The sequence below is a fragment of the Grus americana genome, chromosome 5, assembly GCF_028858705.1.
Source record: "Grus americana isolate bGruAme1 chromosome 5, bGruAme1.mat, whole genome shotgun sequence".
Taxonomy (NCBI): domain Eukaryota; kingdom Metazoa; phylum Chordata; class Aves; order Gruiformes; family Gruidae; genus Grus; species Grus americana.
Genome location: NC_072856.1, coordinates 18,612,274 through 18,637,685, shown reverse-complemented (window position 1 = coordinate 18,637,685; position 25,412 = coordinate 18,612,274). Strand labels below are relative to the sequence as shown.

The following is a 25,412-nucleotide window of genomic DNA, read 5'->3' as shown; positions in this document are numbered from 1 at the left end:
CAGTAACTAGAAGCAAATGATTATTTGCACAGCTGAGCTTTCTTCCAGTTGTGGTCTTTCTGCTGTATGCGTTAAAAGGGCAGTGAGATGACAGTTATGTGATTCCTGGAGCACTCTGGAATGGGAAATAAGTGCAAATTGCTGGACGCTGCTGAGGGCAAGCTTTGTTCTTCATCCCAACAGTCTGGACTTCAAATTAGTTTCCTAGTTTGCTCCTCTCTCTCCTAGCATCTGCCCTTCCTCATTCTGCCTCAGTCTGAGTCTTTGCCACAGAAAGTGAATCTACTAATAACTCTTTCCAGCTGTTTATTGCTTTGCTGGAAAGCTGATGTATGGTAATCCTTTTTGTAGATGGTTCTCCATGTTTGGAGAGGTTGTCTTCTTCCACTGAGTGGTGAATGTCCACCAAAACAAGTGAAAGCCTATTGCTTACCATACTGCAAACTAGACTTGTCATGGCATTATAAAGTATCCTGTGCAGGAAAAAACCTGCAGTCTCTCAGTGGCAGGTCTTTTCATTTCTGACATTTTCATGCTAAATTCTTCCCTACTAAACTATGGCTGATTTCAGTGAAATTTTCCCTGGGTTTAGGTCGGTCCAGCAATTCTTTGGCTGTATCTCGTGGCTGGCAGCATCTTCTCTCCCCTCAAAACCACACCTGTCAGAGTGCTACCTTCAGGTTCTAGGTAGTGTCCTCCAATAATATTCATGTCCTTGCATTTTTCCTTCAGCCTGTTTAACTTAAAAGGGAATGTCAGTGAAGTGCTATGAGATGGTGAAGCAATAAGTAAATTCAAACATTTGCTGATACGATCAGTATGAAAAAACAGAGCAATTTCATTTTATGATGAAACCACCATCTGATGCTGAAAGGAGCTATGAAGTTGGACTGCTGTCAGTGGAAAGCCTCAACTGTGTTTTGCATGGTGTTGATATCTTCTCAGTACTGAAAATTCATTCCTTTATAGGATGGCCAGAGTTCACTCATATAGTGCCTGAATGGGACTAATGAATGGGACAGTCTTTGTCCTGGCCCTCTGTGTAGGAGTGGATTTCACTCACTGACAGATTGGAGGTCCTACAGCTCGCTTTTAAAAGCAAGATCCTGTGATTGTACTGTCCGCCCAACAGGACACCTTCAGAAAAGGAACTTGCCACGTCCTGGAACACCAAACGGGTTGAATTTGGGCGGGAAGGAACTTAAATCTCTGTGTTACCAGCATCTGCATATTGTCACAAGAAATGGAGAGATCCCTGGAGACAAACCGGAATTGTGTCCCCTGGCTTATAAGTGCTTTATATATGCAGTATTAATTGGTGTATTGGCTCAGTCAAAAGAGTTACCATTGCTCCTGACTTTTCATTGTTGGTCACATGTGCTGCCAGACTAACACTGTGTGGTCCATCATTTTAACAGTTTTCACTAAGTGAAATGTTGTTGTGGATGTTCTCTGACACTGTTTTCCACTTACTATTAGTAATAGTATCACATCTGGAGTGTTATCAAAACTTCCTTATGTGTTTTCTAGCTGGGGATATGTAAAAAATAGTGCTCAATATTCTGAACCATCTCTTTCTTTTCATCACATCAGACTTGCCAAAAAATCCTGGTTCGGTAACTTCATCAACCTGGAGAAAGAAGAACAGATTTTTGTGGTCATTAAGGACAAGCCACTAAGCTCCATTAAGGCCGATATTGTCCACGCTTTCCTCTCGGTAAGTCACCCCAGCTGCCTCTTGGAGGCATTGCTCACTGGTTAGGTCCAGGACTCCGTGTGCCATATGTTACTGAGCAGGGTCTCTGCTCATTCAAATGCATCCTCTGTGGATTTAATTTACATGGCCTGTTGATTTCAGGCCTCCACTGTACTCTGTCTGAATTTCTAACTGTAGATAATACTCTCTAAGGTGAGAAAATATTTCAGCCTTCTTGGCAGGGTCTCCAGGTTGCCATGCTTGGAATACCACTGCACTTAGAGCAGACTGCTGGTGCAGTATCAAGACAGCAATTTGCTGCTTTGTGAAACTAACCTTACAGTCACTGTCTGGGCATCAGATTGGGTCTCCCTCTGCTGGGTATGCCATCCACCACTTTAGGCAGACAAAAATACTGTCTCACATCTGCATTTGTTACTTCAAATCTCCTCTTCAATGCTATATGGCAGAAAGGAGGGTAATTTCCTCTGGTGACTAGAGTATCAGTTGTTGCAGTTTAGGAAAGCAGAGGGAAATTGTCTTTTTTACCTATAGAAAGCCCTTATTCTCACTATCTAGAAGTACCAATGAAGAAAAAGTCAGCACAGTAAAGTTAATTTGAGAGATTTTTCAATTCAAGGTAGTTGACAACATAATTAGGCTTTTTTTCAATAGAATTAAGAGAAGGAGATGTAATTTCTTATATCATTTGTGGAATTGATATTGTTTTCAACAAAATGCTGCACTCTTTTTTAGTCTCTGTGATGCTGCAATGAATTTCTTCCAAAAATCCAGCCATAATCCTTTTAACTGTACAGGCATTCAAGGAGCAAGTGCAGTATAGTAGCATGCGTCAGACACTGGTATCCATCTCAGATTGGTTTGAAGCAGCCATGTTACTATATCAGTTTCATGCATTGAGCTGTGCTTGTGGGTTTATATTGTGGTGTAGTGTGCACTACTGTCTGTATTGGTGATCCTGTGCATACCCCACACATGTGGGTTGAGGTGTAATGTAGTGATTTGTGTGCAAACCCTATGAATCGTCTCTTACAGCCAACTTTAAACTTAAATGCATTTTCACAGCCTGCTAAGTAAGTCCTTAAGGTCAGCTTCTCAAAGAACTCATCTTCGTTTTTCCTTCTAAATTAGAGGCCAGATTTCCAAGTGATTTGAATTGTTCGGGTTTTTTTAAATCTGGTCCTTTATGAAGCAATAAATAGAATGTATGTTAAATTTTGGCAGGAACTGTGAAGGGTAGCTATTTAAAAATTAGACACTTATGAAATTCTACCATAGGTCTGAATATACAGATATTGGATGATACCAGAAAGCTTCTCAAAGTTCTTTTACATATTTATGAGTTGTTGTTTGGGTAAATTATTTGCAGGCATGCTTTCCCCGTGGATATCCCAGGCACTTGTCTAAGTGTCTGCTCCATGTCCTGATGTCTATTTGATATCATAGAATCACCAAACAATTGAGGGTGGAAAGGACTTCAGGAGGTCTCCTGCTCAAAACAGGATGAGCTGTGAGATCATACCAGGCTACTCATGTGTTTTATTATATCCAGTCTTGTATCCCACTGACTTTTCTGCCCCTCCCTTAGTATCTGTTTTCACTCAGCAGAAGGCACTTCTCAAAACTGGTAGATGAGTAGGAAAAGAAAGACTGAGTGTATGAAGTTGTGCAACGTGTAAATTTATAAGCATGCTGGGTATTCCACCAATATTCAACCTTTAAATTTAGGTCAATCCTGTAAGAACCAGTGCATTCTTCTGCCGTGCCAAGCAACCTACACTCTTACTGATTTCACAAGAACACACTGTACATTGCAAATTCAAGTCCAGAAGCAAATCCAGCAAATATACACTCTGGAAATGTGCATTGTTCTAAATCGAATTTTGCAATTTTGTTCCTTTTGTGCTCTGGTTCTACTATCTCCTTCTACTGACCTGTTTCAGATTCCAAGCCTCAGTCACAGTGTCATCTCACAGACAAGTTTCCGTGCAGAATATAAGTCCACAGGAGGTCCTGCTGTCTTCCAGAAGCCAGTGAAGTTCCAGGTGGACATAACATACACAGAAGGGGGAGAGGCGCAGAAGGAGAACGGGATCTATTCTGTCACTTTCACACTCTTATCAGGTAACCATGGAAAAGCTGTAAAATGGGTGCAAGCTGGCTTTGTCCTTGCTGATATAGAGGCCTGCAAAGAGAGCTGTGCCAGGGGAAAATTCAGCGAGGGCAAGGAGGACATCAGGAACAAAAACGGTGTTGGTAGTGATGGAAATGCTTGGAGGAAAAGAGATTCCCAAAGATGTGAAGTTGCGACCACGATTAGTGCTAAAATGGATGCTCTGTGCATCAGATTTGAAGTATCTCCCTGTACTGTCTCCTTATTTCACTTAAAAGTCTCAGTGTCGCAGCTGGGCACTGTGAGGCCACTGGTTTCTTCCTTCTGACAGAAACATGCAATCACGCTTTTCTTCTGGGTGGCCACATGCACACACACCCCCCACCCCGGGCTTAAAACAAACAGACAAACAAATAAAACCCCCCACTTTTTCTGTCTTTACAAAAGGAGCCCAGAAGCCATCCTTCCTCCTGTTAAGTCCAGCACACCACAGTCCCTATTAACAAGGGGACTGCATAATAGTTCCTCAAAGCCATACCTTTGGCTGAAGGGCAGATACAATGTCAGTACACTCTTGGGGACAAGATTGAAGGGAACATGCTTGTGATCCTTCCCCTCCAGCCTGGGTTGTATGAGGATTCGGCTCCTGCTCCTCTCACAGCCATTTGTGCCTCTTCTCTCCTCACAGGTCCAAGCCGTCGGTTTAAGAGGGTAGTAGAAACCATTCAGGCACAGTTGTTAAGCACACATGACCAGCCTTCAGTGCAGCAGTTATCAGGTAAGTAGTTTCTACTGTTGAGCACCTTGCTTCAGCAGGGACAGGAAGGTGAAGTGCCTCTCAGTACCAGAAGGCTGAGGGAGGCCATCCCTCTGATTACAGCAAGAAACGAGCTCCATTCAGACAGAGCAGTAACTCCCCGCACCCACCCTACTCCTCCCTCTCTCATTCCCACTCCAGTGCTCCCAGCGCATTCCCCAGTTGAACAGCTTCTACCCTCCTCCAGCCCAAAGAGCCATTTGCCCACTTCTCCATCAAAAGCTGCATCATCAATAGATCCTCCACATTTTCTCCAGCTCCAAAATCTCCCAGAATAGGGACATGCTCTAGAAGATACCTGATTTTCAAACCCTTCAGGCATGCTTTAGAAACATCCAACTTCAGAGGGTCCCAGAACAAAGTTCAGAGCTACTTTTAACTTAGCCACTAACAGCAGCGTTTTCAGATGGTCAGAAGGTGGCTAATAGTTTCCAGTAGTGTGGTCAAATTCTTGGCCCAATACTGTGGTAGCACAAATCATATACTAAGGTTCTGCAGAAGCTACATTTTATCTGTTTTTAAAATAAATTTAAATTCCTAATGGTGGTAAAGAAAGCCTTAAGGCACATGACCCCATGCAATGACATCAGTCTGAATCTGCAGGCAGCCTGAATTGATAATACAGAAACTGGCCTTATCCCACCATTATGTAGCAAATGTTCACACTGACCACTAGTGGTGACACACACATAAAAAAAAATACCAGCCTTAACTCTTCTATCCTTTAAAAGGACAGAACAAAGGAAGAAAGTGAAAATTGAAAACTTAAGAAAGCTTAGCTATTGGGAGTGCTTCAAGGAAGGAAAAATGGGGAGAAGTAGAAAGAATGTACAGATACAGGGAAGAAATAGGAGGCAAGGCATAGAGCACGGGCTGCAGGAAGAAGACAAAGAGGTAGCAATAGCAGGAAGAATTTTCCCATTGTATGATGATTAAAAGGTAGTAACTAAATATTATACATAAGAGCCAAATTCTGTGCTTGACCTTTTTGTAAACCAGCCAAGACAAAAGTGAAGGAGTGAAGTTGGCATTGCATCCTGAAGTTAAATCCCAGATGTCCTGGGCTCATTGCACATATGGATTACATCCTTCTGGTCTAACAGTGTGGCTTTAGCAGGTGAAGACAAAATAACTCCATCTAGAAGGGTGTATGCTCGCTACATGACAGAGAAGTATGCTCAGTTCAGGAAATACTATTTTCCACTTTGCTTTTGCTCTCCAGTACTGCCTGACCTTCTGCGTGCTGGATTGCAAGGGTGCCCAGCACATGGGTTATTCTGTTAGGAAACAGGAAAGGTGAGGATACTAGAACTAGGGTTGATTCAGGTTTTTGCTGTCTGGACTTTTGAAATTAAATCAAACTCAAGGAAGCAACCAGAAATTTCTGCCAGCCCTTCCTCTTGGAAAATGCTGGGGCCAAGTGGGAGTGAGGGGAATCAGATAGAAAAGCATCCTTTGAGTCTAGTTCATATTACCCCTGGTGCATGAACAATGTTCAAGCATTCCTTGTTTCTGAGGGAAAGAATAGTACCCTTGCCTGCTGGTGAGGAAAAAAACTGTTAAAAAAGTAAAGAACATGGTGATCTCTCTTAACTTCTTCACCCTAGTATCTGCCCGCTACTGAGGCTCTGTAGAAGGACTTGGACCCTGTTGCACACTTGCATGTGAAGCAGGATGTCTCCCTAAGAAAGTCGTATTATAGCAGGAATAAAAACCATTCATCTGACTAAACCTCAAGGAGATGTTTAGGGCAAACTGTGCTGTGAGAAATGTGTCTGACTTACAGTTTTGGTCTGGTTCTGGAACGGAGAAATCATATTATAGACACAGAATCTCTTTCTACTGCCTAAAGCTACATGAGAGTATGTCATTCTAGCAGGGAAAACCCAGCCTGATCTTTAACGCCAGAGTGGAATGGATAAATCCATGTGGAGCAAAAACAAAATGAATTGTCTCTTGAAACTTAAAAATTAGAATTCCCTCAGCCAGGGAGTTACCCAGGCAAGACAGCTCACCAGAGACAGGGTGCCAAACTATCCTGTATCATATCACCTGACCTAATCAGGAATATGCAAGTCTCTTGAAAAAAGAGGGAACTAATTCAACCTGAAAAATTTAGGTTGGAGCAGACTACAAGGAAAAGAGAAAAGGAAGGGAGGAAAAAATGATAGTTACCAAGACGAGACAACCTGTGCATCAAAGTAGGGAGGCCCTGTGGTTCACATCTCCAGCCAGTGAGAGAGTAAGAGGAAATTAAGGGACAAAGGGACAGCAAGAGTTCACATTCAGCACCTTGCTTAGCTGGGTGGCTGTGGTTGGGAAGATGCGTGCAAGAGCTTCCTCAGAAATTGCCATGGAATTACTCAGCCTTTCTTACTAGAAACAAGGCAAATTCTTCTCCTTTTGTCTTCTTCTCCCATATTCCCAGCCCTGAACACCTCATAGGAATTGTAGTGGTTGAACTTCTATTCACGTTCATGGTTTGAGGATACTCTGTAGGCAGTCCACTGCTGCAACAGAATGAGAATGGTTCACTTTGACTGTCCTCCTCCATGGCTCTGAGGATACTGTGGGCTCTGACCAGCAATACAGGGCAACACTGGAGATTTCCCTAGCTCACTGTGTGCAGACATATCCTCTGTGTCATTGTTTCCCCTGCCTTTCCAGTGCCATTATGGTGGAATGATGAAAACCATCTGTGAAAGGTGCATGCATGTAAAGTGAGACCTGCAGAAGGGGAAGATTCAATGAACACAGTATAAAGCAGAACAAGAAGACCTAATAAGCATATGGCACTGATAGTCATTCTCTCTCCTGCCCCTCTTTGATCTGTTATGCAGCATGCCAGCCCACTAAGCCGGCTTGCCTGGGTTTCAGAACGCACTTTCCTCTTTCTCATTTCCTCCAGCTCACAACAGTGTTGTAGATGTTGTGTTGCCCATGCATCTGTGCGTGTGTGTATATGTGAGCCTGATATGTACCTGATTTAGGCAGATGTGTTTCTGTGTCACACTTGAGCACCTTGTAATCTCCCTTCCCCTGGATATCCCTCCATTCACTTCCATTTTTTCTTCCTTAGACTGACTGTGCTTATTTCTTCTGACATACTCTGAAGCAGGAAAATAACTTCCCTCCCTTACCTGAATAAGTGTGTAAATAAATGAAATCTATGAAATCTATCCCAAAAGCTAATGTAATACTTCCAAAATCCACTGTCCAGTTGGCCAAATTTAGTGTAACATATCAGCCTTCTATCTTAATGTTTCAGGACATTAAATACTCTGTGGTATAACTGCTGAGACAAGGTCTACAGGCTCTTTACTGGCATAGAACAAGTAGCTAGGGATTGATTCATTTTTAATTCCCAATGAAAGAACTAGAAGCCATCATATGAAACTAGTGGAAGCCATGTACCAAAAAATATTGGAAGGTGTGTCTTCATGTGATGTAAGACTTGTGGAACTCCCTGCTGAAGCACGTTCTGAATGCAAGGAGCATGCAGATGCTCATCTTCCCCTGACTACTCCTTACTCACAGGGAGGCTGGACAACTCCCTGGAATAGAAATCTTCATGAGGATTGCTAAACAGAGAAACTGCAGCAGGCTCAGGAAATCTCTGACCTGAAAGTTGTGAGAGAGTGAGGTAGTGTTAGGAGGAAGCGTTCTGTGTGCTTGGCCTGCTGTTACACTCCTGCGTATCTATGCGTGGCTGCTGATGGAGGCAGAGCACTGGATGGTTTTGGTCTTTGATCTGAACCAGAATAGCTGTCCATGTGTTCTTGTTACTGGTATCACAAAATCCATTAAGCCCAGCGAGGCCATGAAAGGACAGTTGCTTTTGGCTCAAGAGTGAGTATCGCTGTCTATGAGAGCAGCTGGCCTTGTTTCTCGTCCATGTATGGCTCCGTCCACGAGCCTTATACTCAGAATCTCTACTTAGGTAATGCCTGGGCAGGACTGCCTTTTGGTGGGATGAAAGATCTCTCTCCGTGGAAGAAAATACCTCAGATTTCTGCCTTTATTTCAGCCCAATACTCTTTCCATTAAATCATAATCTGTTTTCCTCCAATGCCTTTGCACAAAAGAATAACAGAAACAGCTGGTGAATAGGGACATGCAAAAGCCATCTATGATCATTCACAGGGTATCAATTTTTATTTCCCTAATATTTTCTTACCTCTTTGGGCTTTGGTTTTAAGCATAGGGTGCTGTACATTCTTATCCTTTCCCATTTTCCCATGTTCTGGGCAATCAGCAATACTAAATAGCCTTTATAACTTCTTAGTAATAGGTTTTCTATTTCTTTTTAATATTTATTGGCTTCATGTCAGATTTTAACTATTGGCATCTCAAAGTTCAGAGCATCTCAGTGTTACTGCTGGAAGTGCCTTTCATCAGCATAAACAAGTGTTTAGAGACCATATCCAGCTTTAAAACAGGGCAGTGTGAATTCTTGCTCTTTGTGTGTATCTTCTGTATATGCACCCAAGCTGCCTTATTGTGCTGGTGTACATCTGAAAAAGCAAAACATATTCATGTGACCCAAAAAAATTTGCTAGAGTATTGATTTGTGAATTCTGGGTGTTCATCTTTATGGCTCACAAGAGCTGTAGGTTGACTAATTTGCTACAAAAAAAATAGTAAGAAACAGTTTCCAAATGTGGGAAGGATTTTATCATCAAGACAGAAAAGGGTGTCAGGAGGAAATGAAATGCTTTGCAAGGTAAGCTTCCAGCTGCAGACTCGAAACAGGGCTATGTGAATGCCAGTTTGGAATTGGACTGCAAGTCAATTTTATCCAGGGCTCATCCAGGTCCCAGGTTTACCTTCTTTCCTGCATTCTTGTGTGATCCTTTACGTGTTACCTCTCTTGTAGTGTCTGGGGCAATCAATTCATCTTGCTATCATGGTTCCCACCTACAAAAGTTGCCATGTAATGCCTGGTTGGATTGACAGAGCACTGTTTTTTTGTTAAACAGCTCTAGCGTTATTGCTGAACAGACTTCATTAAAATTAACTGAGTAGTCCCGAAATAAAGCATGTAGAAAAAAGTCCAAGCTCTCCAGAGTTTTGATAGGAGACAGTGAATTTCAAATAAGCACCCAAACACTTGGGAATTCCAATCTAAATAATGACTGCCTTCGACCAGAGGAACTGGTGGCTCCCTTGACATCATCTCCCCTAATGAAAATGTTTAATGGGGACTATGAGCATCTGGCAGGAGATGCTCAGTGCTTTCTGGGATTTGGCCCTGGATTTGGAGATCTCAGAGGAGCAGCTGTTTGGGTCAGATTTCCTGGGCTGGGACAAGTCTCAGTCTCAGTGATGTCAGTAGCATCCCAAACCAGGCAGCTTGATTGTGAAATTTATGTAGGATAGAAACACAGAAATTTAAGAAAAAAGAAAATCAGGAAAGAAAATTCAGCAGAACACTAGCATTTTTTAAGGGATTCAGAGCTTGTTTGGCCTTTTGAAGGAAGATCTTATTTTAACCAAAGCATTTGCCATCTGTTAATGAACTGAACTGAGTGTCATTTATGAAGAGTCTTGGTCAAATCCAAAGCGTGACTGACTGCCAGCAATCTCTATGAAATAAGGAATTGCCTTATCATCAGAAGAATTGAGATCTGATACTGCCACTATGCTTTAATTAAAAAACTAAACAGCACACATTAAAAATGCAGTTACATGACCCATCAATGCTTCTCAAACAGCTAAAGGCCTTTGGACCCTGGCTTTATTTACCTCACGTAACACTTGGATCCCACAGTCATGGTTATGGACTATTATCCGTGAGCAGAAGCTGACTGTCAAGAATCTAAGGTTTTCTAATTAGAATGAAAATTCTACTTTAAAATTATGAAATATTTTATCATATATTTACTAAAGCAGATGTTACAATATGATGGAAATGAAATAAGTATTAAAGTAATTACTATAACAGAGAAGCTGAAGGCATTTTAACTCCGTTAGTCTTTCAAGTATGAGCTACTGTTTCTGGTGTGCTCATGTTTGCTATGCCTTAGAAATGGGGGAAGAACAACCTGCTCGTGTCATGGAAAGACATTAAAAATAAAATTCTGTGCAGTTCCTGGGACTGGCCATGACAATACAGAGAATGCAAATTTTAATTGTGCGTAAAAGTTTTAAGAAAGACAAAGTAGAAGTTTTATTAGTGTTCCTTTGACATTTTTCCACGGTCTTATTTTTCAAAAAAGGGGTGTTTTTCCCTGTCCATCAAAACCAATTCTATAACCTGCAAATTTAGATTTTTATGAACAAAATGGGGTACAGAGCAGAGGCCAAGATGTTATGCTGTCAAAAAGCCTGTGTTACAATCCTTTTTTCCTGATGTAGATCTGTCAGTTTGTATTCTAATCACACGATTAATGTATGTAGACCTGTTACACAATTAGCTTTAAATGAAATACTGAAAAGAGCTATGCTGACTGCAAGTGACTTAGAAAAAAGACAGTATTCTGAAGTATTAACTTCAGGAGACATTATTTTTAATTTGTTAAAATTAACAAGGAAACAGAAATACCAGTTTCAGGAGAATCTTAGTAAACGAGCCACAATGTTTACCTACTCTGACATTATCCCATTACTACCTTTTTTGTTTCCAGACTGCTAGTTACTATGTGGCCAGTCAGTCTGGATATGCTTGAGGAAAAAATTCCAGGTGTTGGAGGTGGAAGTCAGAAACAATATTTCAGTCATCTTTGAGACTTACCCTGCTCTTACATGTTTTTTCAAAGCATAAGTTCTGCTAATGATTGGGTGAATGCTCTGAGCAATGCCACTATAGATCTGTATTACACTGTATTACAACAAGGTGTAGTTGACTCAGAGGGGGCTGGACAGGAACCACTAAAAGGCATGAGACAACAAACTTCTCTAAGTTATTAAAGAAAAAAAAAGATACAAATTTGTGACTGTGACTTCTGGTCGTTGGCTCAATCAGCAGCTGTAGGCACTTCTTAAACCTGATAGGCATCTTCAGGGAGAAATGTATTTTGGGAGTTTAATCTGCTTTCACTCAGTCAGACTAGCCAAAGAATTTCAAAGGCAGGTAAACTCCTGGCCTCTCTGACACCTCTGATACCTTGTTCCAGTTCTTGAATCCTGTCTTCTCCTTCACCTCCTTCCTTTTTCCCCTTTCTCTTTCTCTCAATCTTGTGCCTTTCTGAGAAACCTTCCATGGGTATCATCTCCCACTGACCTCTGCCAGCCTGCCTCTAACGTTGGGGATGGGAGAGCATATAAATGCTGCTTAGATGCTTTGACCAGTGTCACTGGACCAAGCACCTGCCCTCTCTACTCCATGCTTTCCCAGATGATCTATGCAGCACAGGTCTGGCTGCATCAGAGAACATACCTATCCATGCTCTACTAGCATGGGTTCAGCTTACCCAAGCATATCCAGCACCCTTTCCCCTTTTTTTGAAATTACTTTTCTCAGTATTTAAGGAGAGGAATGCTGAGAAATTATTCTTCCCTCTCTCCTGCAGACTTTTCAGCATACAGGGAGTAAGCAGAGCTTCCTAACAGTTAGGGGTTTTCAGCATATGTGTACATGTTTCCAAGAAGCCTGTTTCTTGAATACCCAAGTGTTCATCAAGAGGCCAGGCAAGAGGAGACCTGAGACTGAACTGAGTGCACTAACTGTTAGCCACTTGCTCAGCAGTGAGTGCTCTACATTGCCCAGCACTCATGGACCCAATGATTTAGATCCCAAATGGAAGGGAATCCTGGCTGACAGCAGCAGATCTGGCTGCCAGCAGGTTCCACATGGAAGTGTCCAGCTGGGCTGGTCCCTTCTGCTTTAAAGCTGAAATGTAGAGCTCCTTCTGCTTATCACACCCGAGTAAGGAGCACTGAGAGGCTGTGGCAATGGGAGCTGTACACAAAGTGGACAGTAATGTCTTAGGGCCAGATTCTGCCACCCTTTCCAGAAGTAATTCTATTGCCTGCAAATAATGATGTTAAAAGCAAGAGAAGTAAGAGACTACACATGAATGAGGGAGGCAGTTATGTTTAGAACTTGGATATTATTGTTTGGGGTCTAAAAGATGTTTCTGAGCTGTGTAAGTAGCCTTCTCATTCCATATCCAATAACACGGTGCTGCATTTCCTCTCTCTCTCTCCAGGTTTTTGATGTACATAGATCAGCTGGCTGGGCATTTCCTGGCTGTTGCAGGCTAACTTGCAAAGCTGGCCAGGTGAAACAATATATTCAAGGCTTTTAGTTTGCTAATGTGGTGGCAGAATATTGCCCACATCTCATAAATACCTATAGTGGAGGTGAGCGGAAGCAGCAGGACTGAAGCAGCATTCACTGTCAGTCACAGGGCCAGGTTTGCACTGACATACAGTGGGTGGCAGAATTTGGCCTGGGCTGTATAAAGACCAAGATATGTATATGTTTCCTGCTTCAGGTAATAATGTGCTAAGTTACTACTTTATGCACAGAGGTATGGAAACCTTTTTTTATGTTTTTCCCTCCCTCCCTCCTCTTTCCGTTCTATGATCCAGACACCACTAACTGTATGGAGTTGATGACTGGCAGACTTTCCAAATGTGGTAAGAACTTCCTTCCCTTCTGCCTTTTCTCCTTCCCCAGCCCCTGCTGAGCAACATAATAATGCGTCGTCCTGTCCCTTCCACCTGTTCCCCTTCCCTATCCCTGCTCTCCCATGCTCTTTACAAGACTACCCACCCCGTAACAGCCCACTATGTCTTTCACTTACCTGGTGGACACAAGCACATACCCCTTACTGTGTTCCTCCCCATCCATGCACAGATGCACAGGCTCCACCATGGCTTTTCCCTTCATAGCACAAGTGTGCGGTGTTGCACTTCAGATTCCCTCACTGTAACCCAGGCCAGTGATTTTCTTTTTCTTTCCTGTTTTTTTTTTTTTCCTCTTTTGTTTACTTGCTGCCTTTGATTCATGATTCTTCAGGCCCTTTTCTGCAGTGAAGCTGAATGCTGCCCTGCTAGCTGCTGTCTCCCTTGGTTTCCTGCTATTTATTGAGACAGGATTGCTATATTATTTATTTCCCTTTTGCATCCACTCCCTTCTTCCCCAGATAGCCTTGCGGTAAGACCCTTTTAAATCTTCCATAAGACACACTGCATATTATCTGTCAGACACTTAGCTAGTGTAAATTATCATAATTCCAGTCTGGTCTTGGGGAAGGATGTTGTGTCTTTAGCTGGAGGAGTAGTGAACCTACTGGAGATTCAGAATTTTGCTAGGAATGAGAAAAAAAAGTTTCTTGCAAAAATTGCAGCTCAACTTGCTTGGGGTTCCACAAATTTTGGTTAACTTGTCCCTTGTCTTCCCTCTGTGCACACACACACTGTATTCTTTCTTTCATTACCTGTGCCCCTACTGACTGACTCCTCCAAATACAGTAGTGGAAATACCGAAATACTTTAAGAGAGGTTTGTGTCTTATTGCTTATATCTTGTACAGAAAGGTTCAGCACAAGAGAACTCTGTTCTCTTTAGATTTCCATTCTGGTATCTAGGTTGAATTCAGATATCTCTGTGAAAGGGAACACAAGCTGTTGAGGAAGTGATCACTGAGCTAGTACCGCTCTCCAGCTGGACCTGCGACTCCTGCGTCATGTCTTCGTAAACCGAGGAAAGTTGTTCAGAAGTTGTTGTGGAGTCTGTAACAACAAAGGAAAGTTGTCAGGGTGGAGATAATATTAGGTTTATGCATGTGTAACTCAGGCAGAATTTGGCCTGTTTCCTGTATTTCAGATGATCTCTTTCCCTTAAGTTGCAGCTTTGCTGGTAGGAGTTTTTCCTTCGCCCTGAAAGGAGCTTGTTTGATTTCTTATTTGAGCTTTCTGGGTTGTACCATTTCTGATCTTCTCATGAAGACTCATTTAAGTTGAAGGCAGTTCTCCAGCTTCTTCTTGAAGGCATCAGACAGCAAATCCCTCTTCTCCCTCCCTTTGTTTCTTGTCTGGATCTGGCATTCACATCATACAAAAATATTGAAATGCTGATTCTGCTGATTGCTTGCAAGTTAATTGAGCTATACAGATAACCAGCCAGTACTCTGTGTTCTCTAGGTAGAGAGCATTACTGCTCACTCCCAGTTCAGGCAGGCCCTCCAGCTGTCACAGCGTCAGCATCAGTCCAACAACGGACAAAGAGGACAAGGTGAAGGCCAGCAGGGAGACTATTTTGTGACAGCTACAGCACAAGCAGAACACATATATATATCCAGAGAAGAGAAAAGATGGGTTATAGGGGTTTAATGGAGCTTCTTCCTTTAAATCATATTCCTCTTGGTGTGCTCACACACAACATAAGCAGTGGTGACTGCACCATGCTGAATGAATTCCACCCTCCTATATAAGTGAAAAGCTATTTTGTGCACAGGAGAGCTCACCTACAGTTTAGACAAGGGAGCGAGAGGGAATGATTCCAGCATTTAGCCTATTATTGGCAAATGTCCTCTAGGACTCTGAGGACAGGGAACCCCCTGTGAAGTTGACACAATGTTCATCTAGTAACAACAAATAGCGTAAGAAAAACTATACTATGTGGTTTTTTGACCTCATCATTGTTCCATATTCTGAAAGTGAGCACGGGGGGGTCATTTTTGCAAAAGAGTTAACACTGGAGCAGGAAGAGCTAATCAGATGCTTTATGCCTGGCTCAGCCATGTGAAAGCTCTGGTGGGAATGAGGAATATCTTTTCACCCACTATAAACCATTGAATGTTGTAATTAAGAGCAAAGCAAATTTATTTAGTCATTTAAATGTTATCTCATCTTCTGCTAGCAGTGGTCATCAGTCTGAGAAGTGATTTTGCATATAGCCATTGGCATTGAAAAACAAGTTAATGTTGAACAGCAAGGGTATGTCATAGGAGCTGCCAGTATCCAAATGACATAACAGCTGCTGTATCAACCCTACCTGTGCACACTAGAAAACTGCTGCAAACTCTTAGTATTTCACAACAGAAGAAAATAATTTGGCTTATAATAAAGTTGAAATGCACATTGGGGTGGAATATTTTATTTTATGTTTCCACCCATTTGAGCAGGGGAATGGGTATTTCTGTTGTCAGAAAGCCTAAACTGGTTTCCATGAAGTCTTTCATATCTGTTCATAAGATTGAATTTACCTTGTAAAATGAAAACCTTTACATTTAAAATGCAGCTGTAAACTGAAAACTGCCTATAGGAGTGCTACCTTCTAACTTAGCTGATCTATTCCTTGCATGTATTCAAAGCCAAATCAGTTTCATGACAAATAAGCTTTACCACTTTACATGATGCTGTTAAGCCTCATAAAATCGACATAGCTGTAACAGAATGAGCTGGATTCTGTTTCTTTTGAGGCAGGATTGAGATGGTTTCCTACAATCTAGTCTGGTATTTATGTCTATCTCACTGAAGAATAGGTGGTATAATTGACAATGAAGTTCTAATAGATTCTGTAGGGCCTTTCCATTAAAAAAAAAAAAAAAAGGTAATACACAAACTGGAAAGTCCTCCAGTTTCAACCACGAAGCTGGGTATTCGAAAGCAAGTATCATTGTAGATTGAGCACATTGGATCTGGAGCCATTGATATACACCACACAGAAGCCCACAGTGCCATTTCAGTAGTCCTTCTTCAGAAAAGAGTCTGTCTTTACAAACTTTAATGATTTTAAGTCCTTTATATAGTGAGATGAGAATTTCTTTGGGTGGTTGACTCAGTAATAAAGCTGGTGTATAGCCTTTGATAGCTCCCCTTCCCAGTCATCCCCAGTTTTTGGGAATCCCTAGTAAGTATGTTTCACCAAGGTGCTGGCTGCTGGCAGAAAGCTCTGAAAAGCCTGCCTTATTCTTGACTTTACTTTCTGAGAAACACCAGGAAGCCTGTAAACTTTCCAGTCTCCATACTGTAGCTGTCTGGGGCTGAATTTTATTTCCAAGTAAGGCAATCTTTGCTTGTTGCTTTCCATCCCTCATGACTCTCAAGAAAGTCTTCAGTTACATCAGTGGCACTTCCATGGAACTGGGTCATGATAGGAGGAAAATGTTAGTACGTATAACTAGTGCAGCTCCAGTCAAATCATGCTATCGTGTTAGGCACTGCACAGACGTACATTCCTGCAAAGTCCTAGACCATGACCCTGTGACAACAGGCTGGCCAGAAGACCTCGTGTTTATTCTTAAACATCCTGTGTTCCCGCTTACAATTCAATACCTTGATTCCTGGCACCGGAGTTAAACAAAAAACTTTACGGATCCTTGTGTCTATCAGTGGCTATCACCAAAATGACCTGATCAAAGCAGAAGCACAGCAAATCCACTTGCCTTTCATATCTTTCCAATGTATCTCACTCAAATCTCTTGCTTCCAGTGTTTAGGATTTGACATAGCGTCCTATGCAGAGCCATCTGACCTTGTCCCCCATGGCCAATCATCCTCTGTACACACAGAGCAATTGCACTGCAGTAAAGGCTTCTCTTCATAGCTCCTTGCAATCAGAGTTTGATTCATATAGATGAAAGCCCATGTAAATAGCATCCCAAGCAACTTGAGAAATTACGAGACATTTTGTAGTTTAAAACTGGTTGCATCATATTTGGGTTGCAATTGCAGCATGTAGTTTTGTGAGTGCTGATTTAAGAAACTGTTGGTGTTACTAGCAGCAGCAAACATTGCATTTGGTGCTCTTGGAAATGATCCTGATCCATATTGGCATTAGTTAGAGTAATCCTGCTTCTCACGAAGTAGCTATTTGATAGAAGAGGAGGTTGGTGATTTGCATTCGTAAAGTCATAACTGATGGCAGAAACACTGATGTCGAAACCTGCAGGGAAAAAATATATACTGCCCTCCCAGCTGAAAAGCTTTTCTCACCACTGTTACACTGTGAGGTAGTCGGAACAATATTTTTTTAATTAGCATTTCTGAAAAATGTGCTGGCTACTGGTCTTTCTGAGCATGGCTGATTCTTCTGTCTAAATTGTGACCCAAATGAGAGAAAAAAGGAAGAAAGATCACATATTCATTCATAATGAGTGGATCACAATAAATAAGAGAAGTCGGATTTTCCAGAGTTCAAGCCAGGTTTCCCAGTTATACTTGCCGATTCATGTAGTATCCTTTGCTGTCCAAATGGATGGCTGACTCCCCCCACATTCCAGTCATATCTCTTCATTCTAGTGTTGTGTTGGGGAGACATGGCTTTTTCAATTCATGACTCATGTTTTTGCACTGTAGAAGGAGGTAGCAACGAAAACGGCGACTTGGTACTAAAGATGAATCCAGATGTATTGAACTATTTGGTACATGTCAGATCCTGTTTTGACAGCTATGGCTAGATTTTTACTGTCCAGTACAAGATCTTTTCCTCTTTCTCTGTAATAATATCTAATGCAGAAAATACAGATATCTCTGTCTTAATTAAGATCACAGTACTTTATTTATGGCAGGCAGTGCTTCAGGATACTCCATGTGAATATTTGCTTGCTGTACTAAGCTAAATTTGAGATGGCCTCCCTGGAAGATTAAATCATATTTTAAAGGGATTGATTCAGAGGAAATGAGGCAACATTTCACCAGCATATACAGGTCATTTCTCTCCTTAGGAACAGATCAGAGAACTTAAAACCCGCAAGATCATATTTGAACATCCATCTGGCAGGAAAGGACAAAATCATATTAAGTGCCAATATATTTCTGACATTTTTATAGACAAAAAATTGGAATGAAGCAGCAATACTATCATCTGCTGTGGCTTTACGAATGTAGGTCTTCAGCTTCCCCCCTCAGCACACACTTGTGCAGGCAGATCTTTGTAAAAGAACAGGCAGATACAAAGAATTCTTGGGCAGAGTCCTTTACCAGCCAATTTGCCAGAACAGCGTGATTCCATCACAGAACCTGGCATCTCTTCTTCCCACCACTATCCTTGCCTGCTCTTTCAGTGCCACCAGCTGTCCAAACGAATGTATGATTCCCTCCTCTCCATCATCATGTTTCTTTTTGAATGTTACATGGTGGTGCTGGATTGGCCAGAGCTGTTACTCATCAGTAATGGACACATTTGTTTTCTAATTAATTACTCTTGCCTGAGCTCTGCAGAAGGAAGCAGTAAGGAAATATGCCTCATCTATTTGGGTCTTTGCTGCCTGTGTTCACCATTCTCTAACTCGTTACCCAAGAGCTACCTGTCTCAGTTATATTGTCTGTGACAGGAGAGGCTGAACTGGGTCTCAGCTTCTCTGTGTGTGTATGAGAGAGAGAGAAAATGTGCAAGATAGAGGCAGAATGCCCATCTGGATGCATCTGGCTAGTCACAAATACTGGGCTACACTCCTGCAGAGAAGATGAGATGTTTTAGAGGAGTAAGAACAAGGATGGGTTATAGAGCATTTAAATGTAAGGTTGTTTTTTTTCAGATCTGCCCAGGTTTGTAGCAATTGAAAGTTCCCATCTTCTGCTGGTGGCACGGACAGTTGTGCTAACAGTGTGTGAGTATTTCCTACCAGCAGTCTGTTTCTGCAAACACTGTTTTCAGCTGGCATTTTTACTGGCAGAGTGTAAGGACTCTGGACAATAAGCTCTGTTCTTACCTTTGGAAGTCATCTCTCCCAGTTGTAATTCAGGTGTCCTGCTAAGAAACTGGAGTTGTTCTGTGGACTGTCTGTCTCCATTTCCTAGTCCTAAACTAAAATGAAATCAAAACAACTGTCCCATTAGGTAACTAACTAACTGGGGAAAAAAATAAATGGGAAAACTTGTTCTGGTCAATCTTTTGTGACAATTTATAAATCCAGTAAAAAAAACATCCATGTCTCTTGAAATGCTTTGCTGACTTCCTGTATTTTTAGAGAAGTATGAGTTTCGGGATTTTTGCAGTTTCTTCAGCTCACTTCAAGCGGCCTAGAATGGGTTCATAGACTAGGAGGAAGTTCTGGCCTCCAGCAAGACATTGCAATGGCCTTTCTGTCACCCTTCTCCAGTCCAGAGGGAAGCCTCACACATCCAACCATTAAATGAGCAAAAAATTCTTTCTGTAGCCTTCTTTAGTAGTCAGTGAGCTTGTTGAGGCATCTCTCTGATTTGTATTTGTACAATGCCTAGGCTAGGGGCTCTTCAGTCTGGAGGAAGACCCCTACAGGATGTTACAACTAAACAAAGAGGAATAGGCCACTTTTATCTTTCTGTCATCCCGTGCACTGCATATACTCTTGGAGTGGGTTCTATATTTTACGTCTTCTGTTTTCAAAGGCAGAAGGGACTCTGCCAACAGAAACCAAGCAAACAGGCAAAAAATGCCTAGTCTTAACAAAGAAAGCTAGAACTCTGTCAAAGTAGCAAAATGGGTTTGAAAGGGAATGGATTATCACCCATCAAGGGACTTTTTCAATGCTTTATGTGAAAGGAGTTGGATTTTTTTACATGATTCACTGAAACCACAGCTGCTATCGAAATACAGAGCAAGCTAGGGATGAAAAAGACAAGGGGTTAAAGAGAAAGGAATGAATTAGGAAGAAAACCTCAGTAGCAAAGGCAGGCAGAAGACAGTCAGAAAGAATGTTAAAGCAACAGGGGAAGGAATATGGGAAGTCAGGTTGACAAAGGGGGTCTCTGTTTCCAGTGGAGACCTATCTTTTCCCATTTACCTTCTCCCAAAGCCTAAGCTAGAAATGTAGAAACCCAGAATTTCTCAGCTATACAGAAAGGAAAGGCAGAGGGTAATCCCGCAGATGGTATATTGGTTTTGTCAGCACTACAAGGATTAGTGCATTAATACATAGACTTGAGAGGGATGGTTTCACAGGAGAAGGAAGAGCCTCAGGGTTTGCTTCCATTAAGTCAATGGGAATGTTGCTATTTGCTTCAATGAAAACAGGACGAAGTCCTTATCTGCCTGTCTTAAAATTTTACAAAACAGCAGGCTCTAATCAGTGACTGAAGCCTCCAGGCTTGTCCTGAAGCTGCTTGTTCACCACCTCTTGTTGTTGTCCATGGACAACTCTGAGGGTCTTTGCAAGGTCAGGGCAGAGTTTTTACAAGGTCAGAACAGGGTCTTTGCAAGGTGCATCCTTTCCTGGTGGCACTTCTGGTGCCTGGAGTGAATCACCTCATTTTCTCTTTCCTCTCTTACCAGATTTATCCACTTCCACTTTGCTTCTCAAACCTGCGACACCAGTGGGGCTAGGTCAATGTCAGACAGACTGCCTAAGAACAGCACATGAAATACTGAGGACTGTGAGAGTTGATACAGACCACTTGCCCAGCCTCCTTTTACATTTTTGTGTCTGTCTCCAGCCCTGTTTCTTCCTTTTAGTGCCTGTTATATTCAAATGCATTCACAGTGTTGAGTTCTTTCGTGATATTTGGCCGTGACAGTACTGCACGCAGGTGCCACAAACCAATGCCTTCTCCAGAAATATATTTCTCTATCATCCCTTCAATACATGACCCTTTCATAAGCTTCAGTGCTTGTTTTCAAACTCATTCCCCCTCCACATCTTGCAGCATACAGCTCCTTGATCTAACTCAAAAATGCACATACCCATCTCCTAACAGATTTTAACCTAATGCTCTGAACCTCCCCTTCTGCCTCTGACCCTTCTCACAATTTCTCACCCTTGCTACCCTTCACGCCTTCTTTGCTCTGTGCTGATGAACATTTGCTCTCAAGGGGAAAGAAGACCTTAGTTACAGATGCGTGAAACACCAGGGAAGTTTTGAAGAATCAGTGAGCCAAACCTCCATCCCTGTCCAGAGGAAATGGGATGTCATCTCACTTTCTGAAATAAGAGAGGCAGCCTTTCTGAGGCCCCCATATGGACTTAGAGGTGTAAGAGCCTATCACACATTTTGCACTGAATGCTAGGAGTGGAAGATTGCTGAAAAAGCTGTTCTAATCCATCACCACCAGCATTTTCAAGTCTTGTTTTACTGAATGTATAAGTCCAAAGGGAACTGAGAACTAAGAGGAGCAACACCACACACCGTTGTCATGCTTCCAGCATAGCTGACCCATGTTCACATATCTCCTGAGAAAAATGTGAGGACGCTTTGTCTATCCAAAGACCAATACTTAGACCAGCCCAAGAGTGGGCTAACAAGCTGTCATGTAGACAACATCAATGCAGTGATTGTATTGCTTAGTGTAGGATCAGTTCTTTCTTGACTGCAGGATAGGAGAGCATTATTACTTAGTATTTAATTACAAGTCCAGATACTACAAAAGGCAAAGGAAGGAAAGGGTTAGTGAAATGGCCTATTTTATATTTCAGTAGCTCTCTTTAAACATCCCTAAGGATTTCTTGCCTCCCATTAAAATTTTACCTGAAAATGCTGATTGTAAAGAATCCAGTAGTGATACTGGCAAAGAAAAGCACTCTGTTAAATACTTACACTGCAGTAAATCTCCAGGCACTTGAAAGCCAGTAGGGCATGGGGAGGAGAAAGGGTGGATGAAACAGGGGCTGCATATTTTAATAGGAAGATTAAAAATCCTGTATCAGGACTCAGCAAATACAAGATATATTAATATAATTTTAAAAATGTTTTATTTCTCCATTCTTGCAAGTTGTACTTTTGTCTACTGTTCCTGTCTACATGAAAACAAAAAACTTCCCCGATTCCTGCAGAGCCGTGCTTACTCTGCCCTCTTCTTTCCCTCTAAGCTTGTTGAATAAACTGGTCAGCTGAATAACTAGAGATATTGCCCTCCCCTTTTCTCCCAACTTAGCAGCCTTTCCCTCTCCAGCATTTTTTTTCAGTGCTCTTTTTCATTCTCTCTGCTGACTCCATTTGCTTATGAAGATGAGGGGTCCAAAGCCACATAAGAACCAGATCTGCCCACATTCCTGCATTCAAGGCTGAGTGTTTGCTTTCTTTTTTCTTTTCATTGAAAAAGAGTATCCACCTAAAAGAAGTAGAAATGCATCTGAGCAGATAGAAGTGAGTCCGAGCAGAGCATGCGCCCACAAACCTAGAACAGTTTTAGGAAGGCTTAGGGAAATCTCTGAGATAGAAGTCATAGATGTGAAATAGATGTTCCCCTTCCAAAGCATTTGCATGCATGTGGAAGGAAGCAGGTGGAGCTCGCAGAGGTCTGACCCTGAAACGACTGAGAGTTTGATAGCCCTTCTCTTCTTAGCCAGAAGTTGGGATATGTGCTTTGCCTGGCTGTTTGTTTGGGCCCATCTCTAAGGCTTCAGTCAGTTAGGTGAATGATGTCCTTCCAGAAACTAACAGCCATTTGCTTGTGGCATTAGTGTAACTCAATGCACAGACAGAACCAGAGCCAGCAGTAAGTTAACCACAAAGCAGCAAGTAGAGGAAGACAAGGAATGAATTAGATTAACAAGACCAAGATCCTTCACTGTATATGCCAGCCATTTGATTTTTCTCAATGCCTGTACACATGCAGAGGAAAGCAGCAACTACCTGGGTTGCTGGTTAGCATGGGGCAGGAAAAAAAATCAGTAACACATTCAGTTTTGCAGGGCAATAATACTATATATTTCCTCTTTCTTTGTGTAAAAGCAGTTGATGTCTGTCTAGCATTTTCCATTGGAGAATAAGAAAGCACTCAAGAAGTTCTTCAGACAAGTTACCGTGCACAGAAAGTACTTGCCTGCTGTAGTAACTGGTTTGCTTATGTTTGTAATGAAAGTAAAGGGAAATATAATATTACCAAGCCACCAATATAATATTACCATTGTCCACCAACTGTGGATAAATGGCAATCTCTGCTATGAAAAAACCCCTTTGCTCCCAGCTGAACGTTCCCAACTCAGGGATGAAAGGTTCCACTCTTCACAGCATACCACAGCATTGGAAGGCAGATACAAGGAGCCCATTTCCTTCTGGGAGCTGGAGAATGAAATTACTTAGGTGTGATATAAATGATTTGGATTTGTTAGAACACTAGAGCCAACGGTACCAATATTGAGAAAAGCATCATGGGGTTTAAATATTCGCAAACAGGCATCACCTCCACGGTGTATGTTAGATAAAAACCACCTTCAATATCCATGTTCAGGGAATTTACTGTGATCCCTCCTATGTCTGATCAGGATTAATCCCCCAATCCAAGAGAATTAAAAGGGACTAGAAATGCCCCGAAAAGGCTACATTTCCAGGAGTAGCTGGTCCCTTTCCCTCAGTAGCACCCCAGAGCCTTTCCTCAGGTATGGCCTTCTACACATCCTCTGACACAGGACTAGATTAACAGCACACAACCCTGCTACCTGGAGTTCCAAATAGCATGAAAGATTGTATTCATGTGCATAGTGCCCAACCCATGTTAATACTGCAACCTGCTCTGGTGGCTGGCATAATGAGCTACCTGTTCTACTAGCACGCAACCCTACACCTTTTTCTGGCTCCTAACTCCACTGGAGTGAATGTCAGTGTCATGGAGGCTGTATTGTAGAGAGAACATAAATTCAGGACAATGAGGAAGTAGTTCTTGACCCTGGTAGGTCCCAGAAATAGTTAGATGCATGACAGCCTGCTTCCGCAATGCATTCAGCATCTTCATTTCCAGGTACCTGTTGTAAGAAAGATCCAAAGGTGCTTAGAAGCTTGCAGGTAGAAGCCACAAACCACACATGCAGATGGCAATACTCATGTCAGTCGTAGCTTGTTTTTCAGTTGCTTCCCATGCAGCACTCAGGCGCTTTGTGCTTAGTGACTGAAAGGTGAGCAAGGAGATACTCAGAAAGAAATAAAAGGCAAGCAAAGAGAGCCTAATGCCCGGTGTAGCCAGAGAGCTTAGCAAGGCTGCAAAGCAAAGCATCAATTGGCGATGACGTACAAATACCCCGTGTTTGTAACAGCAGCAGTAAGATAGGATTTGCCTATATCCGGCATTACATTCACTGACATTTCAGTGCAGAGTGGCCCAGTGACTCCATGTAATAGACTGAACTATTTCAGCCACACGGTACTGTGTCCTACTGCTAGGTGAGACAGTAATGCTCCCCCACTCAGGAGAAAACTAGGACCTTCCCCCTAGGTGCTTTATGCTCCCAGCCTCTTTATTTCTGTAGGCGTCCCATCCTAAACACTCTTCCTCTTCCTGCTCGTTGTCTTCATCCCCCACACACCCCCACGCACGTGGCTCTGGATCTCCTCATCATATTCTTCTCGTTAAAAACCCCATTGTTCATTTGTTTGTTTGTTCTCTCTCTCTCTCTCCTCTTTTTCTCTCTCTTTCCCTCTCGTTTTTTTTTTTTTCCTTCTTTCTTTCTTTCTTTCTTTCTTTTTTTGTCTCCTCTGTTTTGTGTACCCAGGCAGCCCATTGAGTAACTTCTTTGACGTAATTAAACAACTTTTTTCAGACGAGAAGAACGGGCAGGTGAGCCATCCCCCCGGCACGCCAACCAAGCATAGCGCAAACAGCAAGCGGAGCGATTCCGGTTCTAATGACTATGGGTCTAGAGGAGACAATAAGTACCCTGCTGGCAAAGACAAGGCAAAGATGGTCTCATCAGTCGGCCTACAAGACCAACCTTAAATAAACACATAAAAAATTAAATAACTTAGAAAAAACAAAAACAAAAAAGCAAGAAAGAATGAAAGAATATTCCTTAGCAAGCTAGCGTCTAAACTAGAAGGATGTATATACCTTGCCACAACAGTACAAAACTGTCTATAGACAAATTTTGTATGAAGGAATGACTGTATATATATACATATATATATTTATATATGATATATAATATATATCTCAGAAACAAACACAAAAACAAACAAATGAAAG

At 42.1% G+C, this 25,412-nt stretch overlaps 1 protein-coding gene across 12 annotated transcripts in view; it reads left to right on the top strand.

The window, feature by feature from the left end:
* Nucleotides 1–25,412, top strand: part of BRSK2 (BR serine/threonine kinase 2) — a 330,006-nt gene that overhangs the window by 302,975 nt on the left and 1,619 nt on the right. For 4 of the 12 annotated variants that reach the window (XM_054825938.1, XM_054825934.1, XM_054825933.1 and 1 more), the window contains 5 exons: nucleotides 1,594–1,717; nucleotides 3,661–3,841; nucleotides 4,519–4,608; nucleotides 13,183–13,230; nucleotides 24,943–25,214. In XM_054825938.1, the coding sequence (XP_054681913.1) occupies nucleotides 1,594–1,717; nucleotides 3,661–3,841; nucleotides 4,519–4,608; nucleotides 13,183–13,230; nucleotides 24,943–25,166 (667 nt within the window). In that variant the 3' untranslated portion in view covers nucleotides 25,167–25,214. Of the gene's footprint in view, nucleotides 1–1,593; nucleotides 1,718–3,660; nucleotides 3,842–4,518; nucleotides 4,609–13,182; nucleotides 13,231–24,942; nucleotides 25,215–25,412 lie in introns of those variants that run through there. The other 8 variants (XM_054825940.1, XM_054825936.1, XM_054825941.1 and 5 more) reach the window with 5 other exon arrangements.